Raw genomic sequence first — 14927 nt, 5'->3', positions numbered from 1 at the left:
CTCCTCCTCTCCTTCTCCCTACTCTCCCTCCTCTTCTTCCTCTTTGTCCCCCTGCTCCTCCCCTCCTCTTCCTCCCCTTCTTCTTCTTTTCTATTTTGTTTTTCAATAAGTCAGGCCAATGATTGCTGCCTATATGTGCATGCGTGTAAGGCCATCCACTGGAATAGACATTTACCAACAAACCAACGAAGAAGTGTGTGTGCGTGCGCGTCTCTCTTCTCCAGCAGCTACCAGTTGCCAGTAGCTCCTCAGTGAAGGGCGGGGCCAGGAGAGCGTCTACCCCTTCTGTATGGCCGGTGCAACATCGTGAGCATGATCGCCATGGCACACCTTGCGTTTCTCAGCAGTCGCCGCCATCCTCCAGCCTTTACATCCTGCTCAGTCTTTGCGATGTTCCCTGCGCTTGGCAGAGAGCGGGGATAATAGAGACGCCCCACTGAGGGCTGAGCAGTAGTCTCTTGTCAGCCTTTTGGCCTCCTGGGTATGTGTGCATCTGCTGCTGCCCACTGCTTACAGAAGTGCCTCTGAGGGAGGTTAGGAGCAGCCCAGGCGCTTCACCAGATCTGGGCCCTTTAAGTTAAATCCTTTTGGCGACCTGTATCTTTTAAAGAGAGTTCTGCATAGTATTTGATCTATCAGACAGCTACTGACTCTGTTGTTCTTCTCAAACAGGTTGAGAAGGTTAAGGTTTTGTTATTTCTCAAAAGTTTAAACATGAATTTGAGTGCTTCCCAGAGGCCTTGTTGTAATGGAATTTTGGGGAAAACTGAGAAACCAAGAGTTAATGTTGGCCATTTACTTTCTCTAGTTGTAGCTTTGGTGAGACGTGAGTTAGGAATCTATGCCTAGAGATGTTACCCTCTCTCAGGAAAGCATCAAGCTCACTACAACTTAACCGCTGGCTTTACCATAAGGAATGTGTCTTTATAGGTTAGTTAGGAACCCTTTGGCTACAGTTAGCAGAAGTCTAATTCAAACTAGCTTAAATAACAAGGAAATTGCTGATTCAAATAACTAAATACAGAGAAGCAACATGCGTCAGGGTCAGTTCTAGTCCACGTTGTGTGCTCTGCTTTTCTGGGCTTCTAGAATTACCTCAGCTGACCTTCGTTGTGGAAAAATAGTAATTGTTTGCATTATATTCATATGCCACATTGTGGGCTTTCTCAACAGCGATGCTTTAACATTTAGGGCCAGATAATTCCCTGCTGTGGGACTGCCCTGTGCAGTGCAGTGTGGTCAGCATTGGCTGTGCCTGAAGAGCGTCTAGATTATGATAATCAAAACTGTCTCTCAGTAGTTCACAAGTGGGAGTGGGGAACAGAACCACCCCATTGAGAACTACTGGCCTAGAAGAAGAATGACCAGATTCAGCAAGTACTTATCTGGGAGGAAATGTGTTCCCTAGAAAATCTCAAGGAAGGAAGGCTAAGAGCTCCATCAGCTCTCCACAGCTCACTCTGAATATGCTTCTCTCTTCTTCTCCCTGCCAGTGAGGATTACGGAAAGAATTTTAAGGACATTACGAATCTCATCAATAACACCTTCATTCGGACGGAGTTCGGCATGGCTATTGGTCCCGAGAACTCTGGAAAGGTGAGGCTCATTCTTGTACGTCAAGTTGGCGCTCCATACCACCTGAAGTGTGGGAGTGATTCAGACGTTCACAGTATTGCGTTTGTGATCATTAGTTTCAACTGTCAACGCGACACAGTCTAGGAAGAGCCTCAGCCAAAGGTCGTTTAGATCAAATTGGCCTGTGGCGTGTCTGGGGGACGACCTGATTGCATTAAGATGCAGGGAGACCTAGCTCACTATGAGCAGCGCAATTCCCTAGGCAGAGGATTGCGAACTGAGTATGGGAAGGCTGCTAAGCAGAACCCTGTAGCATGCATACATGTATGCATTCACTCTGCTCTTGACTGTAGGTGTGACCAGCTTGTCCAGGAAATGATGGGGTGTAATCTGTGTAATCTGAAAGTGTAAGCCAAATACACCCTCTCTCCCCTGAGGTGTTTTCTGTTAGGATTTTTTTTTTTTATTGGATTTTTTTATTTAGATTTCAAATGTTATTCCCTATCCTGTTAGGATGTTTTTATCACAGCAACAGAAATGAAATTAGGGCAGCATTTTAGTTTGGCACTGCTATATTTTAAAATTAGACATAGTTTGACCTTATAAAGAATTGGATTTAGAACAGTTTTGGTTTTTTTTTCCTGGCTCACATCTGAGATGCACCAAATTCCTTCATACTTAATGCGGTAGTTAGTTGGTCAGCATTGTAAGAGCTACTCCCTACACTACTGTAATCTTTGTGGAAACTATCTCAAAACTAACTAGAGTCAAAAAAAAATCACAGTATGGTGCATTGGCCCAATATATATTCTTGGAGTAGTAAATAATGTATTTTTATAATTTCTCTCTCTTCTGGATCTAAAATTTCCTTAACTAATCCATGTGTATGTGCATACGCACACATGCATGTACACACACACACACACACACACGCATGCACACATGCACGTACACACACGCATGCGCACACTCATTCACACCACCTTCCCAGGTGTTCACAGTGTTGTCCCCTAACCCTGATGTCTTCTCTTCCTGGGCAGGTGATATTAACAGCAGAGGTGTCTGGGGGAAGCCGAGGAGGAAGAGTGTTCAGGTCATCAGACTTTGCCAAGAACTTTGTACAGACAGACCTCCCCTTTCATCCTCTGACTCAGATGATGTACAGCCCTCAGAATTCTGATTACCTGTTAGCTCTCAGCACTGAAGTAAGTCCAGTTGAATTTGCCTTTCCTTATTTACAGGGTCAAAATATACTGACTTTAAAGGATGTCCTAGAGTGTTTGCACTAGACTTCTTTCCAACGTCTCCTTACAATGAGATGTGTAATTTTACACTCTGTTCCTATCTGGGTGTGACTTCTCTATACCACCTCTTCCAGGTATGTGTGGTGTACGATTGGTGTTGTGTGTTTTTTAATGAATGGATGTGTGCAGCTGGAATAGTGAATTGGAACACTTTGCAGTCATTGTTCTTGAGCTGCGAAGGATGAGTGTAGATTGTCATCCTCCAGAGGACAGGGAGTTGAGGAGGACAGCCCCCCACCACCCCACAAGGCTGCTTCTGCTTAGATGGGCCCCCGCCACTTTCTGACGATCCCGGATATTTCTGTCCCACCCCCAGTGAGCCGAGCAGTGAGCTCCATGGCCAGCGGAATCGAGGTTGACAAACAGTGTGTTCTTAACTGCTAACTACATGTCAAAGCAGTGGCCAAGCCCACCTTTAAGACCTCTCTTTGCTTGGCTCCACGAGCCCATTTTCTTTGGTCTCTAGATGGTCCTTAGTGCCTTGCATAAACTTGTGTCACCTTACCCTTAACTGCTTTCTGTTCACCTGACAATGAGCAGCCACTTGTACTTGATTCTCCACTCCTACGACTCTCAGGTCTTACTTCTGGCTCTGGCTTTCCCATAGGCCAGCAGATTCCTGTCTTGCTGGCCCAGGTGTCTTCAAGTGTGTGTCCCATGGCACCTCAAGCTCAGTCCCTCCTGAGCGTCACTGCTCTTCTCTCATGCATGCTCTTACAATATCTATAGCAATTAATGGCTCATTGTGCCCTACACCCCACCTGATGATGTTACTCACACACACACACACACACACACACACACACACACACACACACACACACACACACACACTGAGCTGTTAGAAATCAGTTCTATTCTGGCTGCATTTCTACCTGATCCCATTCCTCAAGGCCAGGGTTGAAGACTTCATTAACTCCTAGTAAACCAATTCATGCTTACTTCCTATCCTACTTCTAGCTGTGTTGCTCTGACATCCATCTTTCCCATTCACATCTATGGTTGTGAAGCTGCGATCCCCCTCTTAGAGTACCATCCTGCTGGGAACTCACACACAATGAGAGCCAGGTCCATCGGCCTGGCCAGGAAGGCATCCCCTGAGCTCTCCTCACCTCTCTGAGGTGAGACGCTCCTCATCTTCTCCCCGTGGGATTTTGCACCACTTTTTTTTATCTTCATACTCCTCCATGTTTGTGCCCTTCCTGCCTTTGCTAGTCTTCCCTGGTCTTCTTCACTAGTGATTCTGCCTCCCTTTGAGCATAGCACTCATCATTCCTGTCAGAGCAGTGCTCTTCAGTCAACTGTCACTGTGCAGTGCGCCCCATCTTCCACACTGGACCCCGTCCATAACACCATATGGTAGTGAGCTTTCTTATTCATATTCCTTGATGAACGTCAAGATCATTGCGAGGCGAGAATGCAATGTCTGGTATGGTGCCTGGCACTCTAGTGCTTTATATGACTTGTTATTCTCAATTCTAAGACCAGAAGGAGCCTGAGTCATATGTGTGTGTGTGCAGTGTGTATGCTTGTATACGTGTGCAGGTATATGTGTATGTATGATGTGTACATGTTTGTGTGTATATATGTGCACATGTGTGTTTATGCTTGTATACGTGTGCAGGTATATGTGTATGTATGCATGTGTACATGTTTGTGTGTATATGTGTGTATATATGTGCACATGTGTGTGTATGCTTGTATACGTGTGCAGGTATATGTGTATGTATGCATGTGTACATGTATGTGTGTACATGTGTGTGCATACGTGTGCATGTGTGTGTACATGCATGTATGTGAGTGTGTCTTGCTCAGGCAGCTCCAGTGTTTGCGTCTACCGTTCTGACTGGTTGGATGTGAATGACCAAAGGTCATGTAAACATCTGAACAGAATAAAGCTGGAATTTTGATAAGTCATTTATAATCTTTCAGAATGGCCTGTGGGTGTCCAAGAATTTTGGGGAAAAATGGGAAGAAATCCACAAAGCAGTATGTTTGGCCAAATGGTGAGTAACACAAGACTCCATCTGTCAGAGCCCTAAACCTTAGCGCTGCCCACGTCACATGACTAAACAGCAAGTACTCGCTACGTGCCAAGTGCTCTTCAGGGTCCCATGAGGAGTAGAGAGGTCTGGGACACAGACCTGGACCTGGAGGAGCTTCTAATGCTGGAAAGGGCTTTTGCCTCAGTGAGGGTTACAAGGGCCGTGACTGCTGTCTACAGAAGTTTTCTCTCCGTAGCTGGTAATATCTATTGGAACAGGAAATGGATCTTTAACATGCGGTCTTTGGTACTTCTGTGTAGTCAGGCTTACACTTGCTTGTCTAGCACTCCAAACTCAGGAAACGCTGAAAGGGCTTCCAGACTGGCGTGAAAATACTCCCTTGCCTTGGCAGCGTGCCCTGCCCCTCAGTTCCCCCCAAAGACCGTGTGCCAGAGGCAGCTCTGCCTTAGCGGTGAAGTCGCCTGTGTTCAGCCTGGCTGTTTCTAGTCAGCAGCTCACCCTCTCTGCGCTTCGGTTCCCCCTCCATGAGAGGAGACCTCTCAGCAGAATATGGAAGGTGTGAAGCAAGGATTGAACCAGCAGCCTCAGGCCTCCCACATTCTCCTTCCAGAACTGTGTTCTCTGTCTCTTTCCACTGACAAATTTTATCAAGTGCAGCAGTCTGGTTTCCCTGTGTAAAGCAGATTGCTGTCAGAGGCGAGCTCTGGGGCTGTTACAGCAAGCACATAGCAGCTTCAGAATTACAGTCTGAACGCTGGAGGCGGGCAGGAAAACCATGTTAAAACAGACGAAACTCAGAACAAAATTACTGCACCAAATCAAGGAGAGACCCTTACCTCAGCAGCATCCGGCTTGATGCGGTTAATACTCGCGGGGCTGACCCATAATCTGAAGAGTTTAATGCATTCCACTTCAGGAACCAGAAGAAATAAGTCACACACATTTGAAATATATCTACAAAGATCACGTAAAATACTAGTTATGCTACGTAAACGAGATGGGCCTTCCCCAGAAGCACTCGCCAGATGATTTTACAGCGCTATTGTGCTCATGTACATCTGATTTTGTGGTATGTGTTTTAATCAGTGGTGTTGGTACTACATAGGACTTAACAGGAAGGAAGTCATTTTTATGGTAACTAAGTTAATAAATCGTTTTTCCTTTTCATTGCCGCTGTTTTGAGCCATGGTTTCCTCTGTGTAGCCCTGGCTGTCCTGGAACTCGATTTGTAGACCAGGCTGGCCTCGAACTCAGAATTCCACCAGTCTCTGCCTCCCAAGTGCTGGGATTAAGATATGTGCCATCACACCCAGCCCTCCACAGGTTTTTTACCTTCATTTTCTTTCTCCTGTGAGTTTTGTGTGTGGTTATGTGTGCTCACCGTGTGAGTGGGGTTCCTATGGAGGAGAATCATCAGACCTTCAGGCATAGAAGTCCCAGACAGTTGTGAATCATTTGAGTACTGGGACTTGATCCCAAGTCCTCTGCAAGAACAACAAACACTCTTAACTACTGAGCCATCCCTCCAGCCCTGGCATTTTTCTGTTTTAGGGAATGTAATTGCTTAGCTTTAAAGTCAAGGTAGCTAGGCTGCTCAGGCAGGAAAGTCACCTTTCATCTCTTGAAGTTTTCAGCCCAAAGTTCTGAAAAAGCATGCTCAAACCCAGAACCTTTGGCTGGTGTCATCTATAAGTGCTGTCAGGGCCTAGATCTTATCCCTTGCAAATTGCTTTTCCAAGTTTCATTTTAAATAATTCAACCTCTGACCTAGTTGTATATTTGAGATGGATGAACTAAATTATTTAGCTCATAAAAAGCAGTGAGCTAAATTCAGACGGGAAACCACAAAGCCTAAAACCTAACAACTGATCTGAAGATACCAGTCTGTGTGGCAGGTGCAGTAGGTCACACATCATGCAATTAAAACAACCTACTCGACGAGAAACGAGTGGCCAACAGTGAGTGTAGCGGGACACAGGGACCTAGCACAGGGCTTCTCACAGGCATGCATCTCATCCACTGGGCCACAGTCATTCCAACAGGGATTTTCACCTTTATTACCAATGATGGATTGGGCTGCAGGAGTCATTATTGAGGGAGCTCTTCTGTGCGCTTTGAAATCTTTGAAAGCTTCCTGGCCTGCACCTACCCCTAACCTGCTTCTCTCCCCACCTCAATTGTGCCAACCAAAAACACTTCTAAGTGTTCCCAGGAGGCAGAATTTCCCTTGTTTAGAACCTACTGCTCTAGAATTTTGCAAGAAAAAAAAAAAAAAAGGCTTCTAGTCAGAGTGATGAGGAGAGTCTCCCAGGAGGGCTAGTTTTTAAACTAGTGCTGAAACATTGTGAGGTTATGAGATTATGATTTAGTGACATGAGAGAGAAGCATCTCACTGGGGGGAAATCAGTGTGACTGGAAGATTCTAACAATGCAGTAGATGATGGTAGGAGGCCCCATGGAGCACAGGCTGAGGGCTGCCCCACAGCGGACCATCGGAGCACAATTTGTCCACTTGTCCTTTTGAATTCTCCCTGTAAGCCTGACTAAACACAGGGAACAGCATGCCAGCTGATGTCAATGTATGGGGATATTACCCACGCCAGGGACTTTGTGACTAGGCAACATAGTCTCTTAGTAGCCTTAATCCATGTTTTTATCCCTGTCTTTGCCTCTTTATAGGGGACCAAACAACATCATCTTCTTTACTACCCATGTGAATGGCTCCTGCAGTAAGTATATTGGCATCTCAGAAAAGAGTGTTCTGCTCTCCACTCAGGGTAGAACATTCTGGGTTGTGTATGGTGAAACAAAAGATTTTTCTCATCCTCCTGCAAGTTCAGTAGCTATAGAAAGTTCAAAGCTGTTAATTACTTTTAAAATCTTGAAAGTACAACTAAATTCCTTCATCATGCACAGGTCAATAACAGTGAAACTGCATAGGAAGATGATACAGTTCCACCTAACGATTGTGTGTTACTTTTCTCATTATTGTGACCAAACACCTGACAAGCACAAGTTAAGGGAAGAGAGGTCACTTTGGCTCTCCGTTTAGTGGGACCAGTCCATCATCACTGAGAAGACATGGTGGCTGCAGCAGCTTTGTCCACGGCAGGGGGTCCTGCTGTCTGACTTGTACACATCTTGGTGCTTCAGGAAGGAGAGTTCAGGTCAGGATGAGAAACAAAGGTCATCTTCAAGGCCACCTTTAAGCAACCCATTCCTGCTAACCAGGCCACAGTTGTAAAGGTTCCGCAACCTCTCAGAATGATACCACCAACAGACAGTCAAACATCTGCGTCTATAGGGAATACTTCACATTTAGACTATAACATTCCACTGTTGGCTAATACTGTATAATGCAAAATACCTTCAGTCCAACATCAAAAGTTACCATTGTCTTTAATAGTTCCAACATTGGTCTGAAATTCTATGTCTCTTCTGAGACCCAAGACAGTCTTTCTTAACTGTGAGTCCTTATAAAATCAAAACCCAAGTTGCATGTTTCCAGTGTACTATACAAGGGCTTACACGGACTTCTAAGGAAGCAATAGGAGGGCAACATGGAGAGACAGAGCAAAGGACCAAACCCATCAGAGAAGCGAACTCTGTAGCTCCATGGCCACATCTGGGCATCATGATGGCATCATTGGAGCTTCCGAGACCTTGAATGGCCCTTTCCCCTACAGCTCCTGTTACCTGTGGCATGTACGGCCTTTCTTGGGACAGGTCCTCTTGTGCTCAAGCCTTCTTCATACGCGTCTGCATTTCCAGCATCCTGGGATCTGCTGTTAAGCTTCATTCACTTTCTCTGTTGCATGCATTGGTTCCTGTGGGTCTCCCTGAAGAGATTCCGACCCGGCTAACACTTCCAGACTCTGGGCTCTTTCCTGAGACAGATCCTGATGGCTCATTGCTCTTGCATTCAAAGACCACCACATGGACAGTGCTGAAAATCTGCAGCTATCTAGAGATGTACCCCCCCTCCCACCTTGGTCAGCAGCTACAGTGGCCTCTGGATGCCCGCAGATGAACCAGGTGGCCCAGAGACTCAAATTCTCAGACATACTTTTTTGAAAGAAAGTTTGAAAATGACTTTGTGGGGTTTGCCCTAGAGCCGTCATTGGGTAGGGTCCTGCCCTCGAGGCATCGGTCCTATCCTCCGGGTGCAGTGTTTGACTGTGCATTCATGGCAGAGTTTGGTTGTGCTTTCATGGTTCCACTAGTCTCTTTAACAGTTGCAACCACACTGCTTCATCTGTCTTGCTCATGTTTCTTTCTGCAGCAAATTGAATATTTTTCACATCCTTTTCCACTGTTGCCTTTGAATTCTCACTGCAAACCTGACCACACACACAGGGAGCAGTAGCCATCACACAATATGAATGTTAAGCTGCCTGTAGATCTCTGCCAAATAAATCAGTCCATTAGTTTGCAGTTGAGCAGTTCAGTCTTACCCAAAATTTCAGGTCATAAGCAGACCTCGATAGATTTTCTTTTTACCAGAATGTGACATGAATGCTGTCCAACCCAGTTCCCACTCAGTAGAGCTCTGAAGGCTGGCCCTCATACCTACATTTCTCTCAGAACTCTGTTTCTGTGAACTTCCACTGGAATGACACATTGACCTGTGCTTTTAGCTGTACTAGAGCTCCAAACTCCTGCACATTCCTCAAACATGGTCCGTCCATCACTACAGTGCACTCTTTGATACCTGTACTCAATATTTTCCTCATCACTGACTGTCTTAGTTATTGTTTTAATGCTGTGAAGAGATACCATGCCCATGGCATCTCTTATAAAAGAAAGCATTTAATTGAGACTGGCTTACAGTTTTAGAGATTTGGTCCATTGTCGTCATGGCCCGGAGCATGTTGGCACACAGGCACACATGGTGCTAGAGAAGTAGCTGAGAGTTCTACATCTAGATCCTCAGGCAGAATGACATTGAACTGGGCTTGAGCTTCTGAAATCTCAAAGCCTACTTGCAACAGACATGCTTCCTCCCACAAGAGCATACCTACTTGATCAAGGCCACACCTCCTAATCCTTCTTACGTAGTGCCACTCCCTAATGACTAAGCATTCAAACATGTGAGCCTATGGGCGCTCCCTCAAACCACCACTCTGATAAAATACTGACAGCAGCAACTTCAGGGAAGAGGGGTTACCTTGGCCCATAGTTTAAAGGGTACAGTCCATCATGGTGGAAGAGGCATGGTGGCTGAAGCAGCTCTGCCCCCAACAGTGAGAGTTTGCATCGTGACTTAGATAAGGAAAGCTTACTCTTGTTGATAGTTTCTGGGGTACAGTACACAGTGGCCAGGAGAGCATGGCAGCTGGAGCGGCCCTGCATGGCAGCAGGGACTCTCAGCCGACCACTGCTTATTGATGTCTTGTGCCAGAGAGCTTGTGTCAGAATCAGAAATAAAAACCACCTTCAAGGCCTGCCCTCAGTGACCCACAGTCCCAAAGATGCCACAGTCCCCTAATAGCACCAAGCGTTTAAACGCATGAGGCTTTGGGGGACATTTCTTATATAAATTGTAACAGCAATGTAGATAAGACAAACACTAGGCTGTAACAATAGGAAACAGATATGCATGGTGATTCCTGCAGGATGGGTTGTTATGATGGCCGAGTTATTGGCCTCCCAATCCACGTTCCAGCTTCCAAGCAGAAAGCACAATCTTTTTTTCAATTCATGCGACAAATATCTGAGTCCTTGCTGTAGGCTAAACACTAGTCTTAACGACAGCTTTCATGGGACAATAATATAGAGGGGTTAGGTGATAAGCAATGAAGAAAAAACTCAAGATCATTTTAAAGTGTGACAAGAAGAGAGTACAAATTGTCACTTGTCATACAGCACTGCATTTGAGTCAGGAACACTCAGAAAGCCTCACAGAAATAAAACCCAAATGCAAATTCTCTGTGTATGGTGGTGTGCCGTGTCTGTGCTCTCATCTGATCAACATACACTGGACTTAAATCCTTTTTCTATATTTAAATGGAAGCAATTCTAGAGCAGATGTGTGGACAAGACTCACCAGTAAGTGAAATTTTAATCGATATTTTGTCTTGCTTAAGAAGCTGATCTTGGTGCCCTGGAATTATGGAGAACGTCCGACTTGGGGAAAACCTTCAAAACCATTGGTGTGAAAATCTACTCATTTGGTCTTGGGGGCCGTTTCCTCTTCGCCTCTGTGATGGCTGATAAGGTATTTGCCTCGTTGTCCGATGTCCCTGCTAACACACACCATAAGGATATTTCTCACTATGTAGTCCTGTTAGCGTCTCTAGTCTTGCAGATTTTTACATTTTTTACATTTACTTGTTTATTTGGTCTGTGTGTGATATATGTGTTGGGCACACACATGCCATGACAAATATGTGCCAATCAGGGGACAGTTTGCAGGAGTCTATTCTTTCTGCACACCATGTAGGTCCATGGAATCAAGTTTGGTGGCAAACACTCTCACCCACTGGGCCATCTTGCCATCCCCATGATCTTAAGCTTGGGAGAGATTCTGTCTACAGAGGCTGACTGATTGTCAGGCGCTACCCCGAGGAGTTAGCCTTTTTTAACTGTGACTAGTCTTGTTTTTAGATGAATAGGTTCAGTGTTTGGCTTTACCCAGACATGAATATCTGGAGGGGGAAGAAAGCAATTCATGTGCTCATTATTCTACAATCATAATTAAAAATCTACGATGCTCTGGGTAGTAGTCTAGATCCCATAAGACAGCAGTGAATTAATAGATACATATCCTACCCTCTGAGCTTGTGTTCAAGTGGGAAGCCCCCGCTAAGCAGGTGTCTTTACTAATGCTCTATTGCTGTAAAGAGATCATGACCATGGCAACTCTTCCAAAGGAAAACATGTAATTAGGGCTGTAGCTGTGAGCCATTACAGTTGAGAGGTGTAGTCTGTTATCATCATGGCAGGAAGCATGGCAGCATGCAGGCTCACATGGGGCTGGAGAGGTAGCCGAAAGCTCTACATCTGGATCAGCAGGCAGCTGGAAGAAAGAGCAAGACCCTGGGCCTGGCTGGAGCTTCTGAGAGCCTCAAAGCCCACTTCCTCCAACAAGGCCACACCTCCTCCAACAAGGCCACATCTCCTCATCCGTGTCAAGTAGCACCACTCCTACAGGCCAAGCATGCAAACACCTGAGCCTATGGTGCTTTCCTATTCAAACCTGCACAGCAGGAGGACTGTCTAAGAAGAATTGAAGCAGGGGGGAGGGGGACCCTGAGTGTCTTGAGGAGGACATCCCTGTGTGAACATCTGGGAGGAAAACAAGTGTGGAATCAGCAAGGACAGAGACAGACCCCAGGCCTCTGAAGTCGAGGCCTCCTGAAGTTGAGGAGAGTGGCTCCTGTGGCTGGAGCCCTGGGGAGCATGGGAGGTGGGCCAGCTGTAGCCAGGGGCTTTTATTCTTCAAATTGGCCTTATCAGGACTTAGCTTCCACTGTGGCAGAACAGGTATACCTGAGAGTATAACCAACCGTGGGCTTCTCTCCTCTCCTCTAAGTTCCCCAAAGTAACAACTGCGACTTCTTATATGTGAACAAATGCCTAGGCCCATAGCTCTGCTCATTCTCTGCTAACTCATGACTCAGTATCCTGTTTAAACTAGCTAGTTACTGCTCCTTCAGTTTCATGGAACCATCTTCTTCAGAGTTCAGGGCAACCTCAGCTCCCCAGCTGGACTCTGTCCCGAGAATCCTCTCTCTGTACCTGGACATCTTCCACCCTATTTCCTGCCTAAGCTAATAGGCCAACAGCATTTTATTGACAGGTGATGCTTCCCTACATTGCATAATAGATTCTGCATGAGAGAAGGCAAGGGTAGAAGCTGCAGGAAGAGCAGCCGAAAGGCTGTCAAGCATTCAAGGGGCAAAGGAGATGGAGCTGGAGCCAGGCTGTCAACAGTGGGTGAGGGGAAGGGATGAGATTGTTATGTGCGTTTAAATGTTATTACCAGTTGGACGAGCTAGTGCCTTAGACATCCCTTGTGAGATGAAAAAAATGAAACCACAAGAAACTTCCAAGTCTTTGGCCCAAGCAACTGTATAAATGGCAGGGCTGTTTTCTGCCATAGCAAAGGCTATAGGAGGAACAGGTTTGTGGGAGAAAAACCAAGAATTCACTGGGTTGGCTATGAAATGCCTACTAGCTATCTGAGATGAAATGTCAAGTTGGCGTTCATATTTATGAGTCTTCCCAAATTACATGGCATTTAAAGCCGCGTGGCTGGGTGCGTTGTTCTGACGAATGAGGAGGTAGAGAAGAGATGGAAGGATTGAGCGAGCCCTGAAGCACCTCTCTACTGAAGGTTGCAGAGAAAAGAAGATTCTAGCTGAGAAGCCTGTGTGGGAGGAAGGGGTGAGGTAGGGGAAATCAGGACACGAGGCTGCTACAAAAGTCAAGTGAAGAAGGTGTTTCCAGAGGCTGCGGTGTCCAGTTTGGCAAACTCAAGTGAGATGTTGAGTTATGGTGAACTCTGAGAATGACCCAGTGGACTGGAAGGGTGGATCGACAGGAGGAGCACTTGAAGTACTGGATACAAAGGAAACTGGGAATGGAGAAACACAGCTGCAGCCGCTGAGCTGTGCCTGCTGGTCTCTGGTAGCTGTTTTAAATAAATTAGCAGAGACTAGGATTTAGTGTCCTTCTTAGCAGACCCCTTTGCCAGCCAAATACTCGCTGACCAGTATCCTTACAGGAACTGTGCACTCTGACCTTTTCCTAACCCATGCAGTTTCCTTCGTTTTGGCTCTGGGGAGAATCCTTAGACGCATGTCTCATCTTGACTGTCTGCTGTGGTCTCCCAGCATGGGTTTCATCTTTATGCTTTAGACCATCAGTTATCTAATCCTTTGAATTAACTATCTAAAGCCAGGGCTCTCTTGAAGGCACAGAACATTTAAGTGCCAATCAAAGCATCATTTTGAGAATTTCAAGCAAGTATTTGCAAATGGTATAGAGCAACCCAGTGATGGTCCAGTCGCATCCTTAGCTCTGTTGAAGGAGGTGGAATGTCAGCCAGGGAGGACCATACCAGAACGGGGGAGCCAGAGGGAGGCAGGAGAGAGCAGACTGCCTCATTGCCTGGAGGGCGTAGACACTGCCTTGAGAGTTGGCACTGGCCCTTTGCTGCCGTTGTGTCCTCAGAGGAAATGATTATTAATATAACTGTTTTTAAAATGTTTCTATTCACGTCCTTGACATAACACCTTTACAGAAGATTAAAATGTAGCTCTTGGTACATTTATTCTAGGATACAACAAGAAGGATCCACGTGTCAACAGACCAAGGGGACACATGGAGCATGGCACAGCTTCCCTCTGTGGGACAGGAGCAATTCTATTCTATTCTGGCAGCCAACGATGACATGGTGTTCATGCATGTAGATGAACCTGGAGGTGAGAGCCGCTTAGTGGCCCACCCTTGAACGCGTAGAGATTTCCGCTTTGGGCTGTGCTCTGAGATCCTTTCCTCTTTATGAGTCAAATTTTCCTCTCACCCCAAGAGGTGTATTAGTATCTTATATACAGCGTGCTGCGTCTTTGAAAGGCTGCTTGTTCTGGTGCCTATGGCAGTCTGTGAGGGTGGCTGAGCACTTTAGACCAGAGCTCCCCAGAGCCGCTGTACCACATTGCAAGCTTGTCTGTGACTAGGTAAAACCAGGAACTATTCAGGAACCATTTTTGGTTTGTTTGATGTTTTGTGGAGATGGGGGCAGACTCACTCTGTACTCCAGATGACTCCCAGCACACAGTGTGTCTGCCATAACCTCTTGGATGCTGGAATTACACAGATGCACCACTCTGCCCAGTTTAGAAACGCATAGCCATTTGATAAAGCAATTTTATGTCTTCTAAACATAATGATTAGAACTTTTCTGATTATGTGAGGCAGCATATGCAACATCTCCTGTGTTCCGGCCTCTACGATGAGTGCTAGAATTAAAGACACATCAAGAGTCACACTCAGGTCTGAGTCTTACATGTGCCAGGCCGGCAGTCATGACTAAACT

The 14927-nt window shown here is 46.0% G+C and overlaps 1 protein-coding gene across 1 annotated transcript in view; it reads left to right on the top strand.

Moving 5' to 3' along the window:
• Sort1 (sortilin 1) overlaps positions 1–14927 on the top strand; it is a 73433-nt gene that overhangs the window by 37096 nt on the left and 21410 nt on the right. The window contains 6 exon segments of the mRNA XM_032897481.1: positions 1494–1596; positions 2616–2780; positions 4812–4885; positions 7565–7614; positions 10972–11102; positions 14169–14313. Coding sequence (XP_032753372.1) covers positions 1494–1596; positions 2616–2780; positions 4812–4885; positions 7565–7614; positions 10972–11102; positions 14169–14313 — 668 coding nt within the window.

This window comes from Rattus rattus, chromosome 3 (genome assembly GCF_011064425.1).
Source record: "Rattus rattus isolate New Zealand chromosome 3, Rrattus_CSIRO_v1, whole genome shotgun sequence".
In the NCBI taxonomy this organism is placed as follows: Eukaryota; Metazoa; Chordata; class Mammalia; order Rodentia; family Muridae; genus Rattus; species Rattus rattus.
The sequence above is the reverse complement of the archived record's forward strand: the minus strand, read 5'-3'. Positions and strand labels throughout refer to the sequence as shown.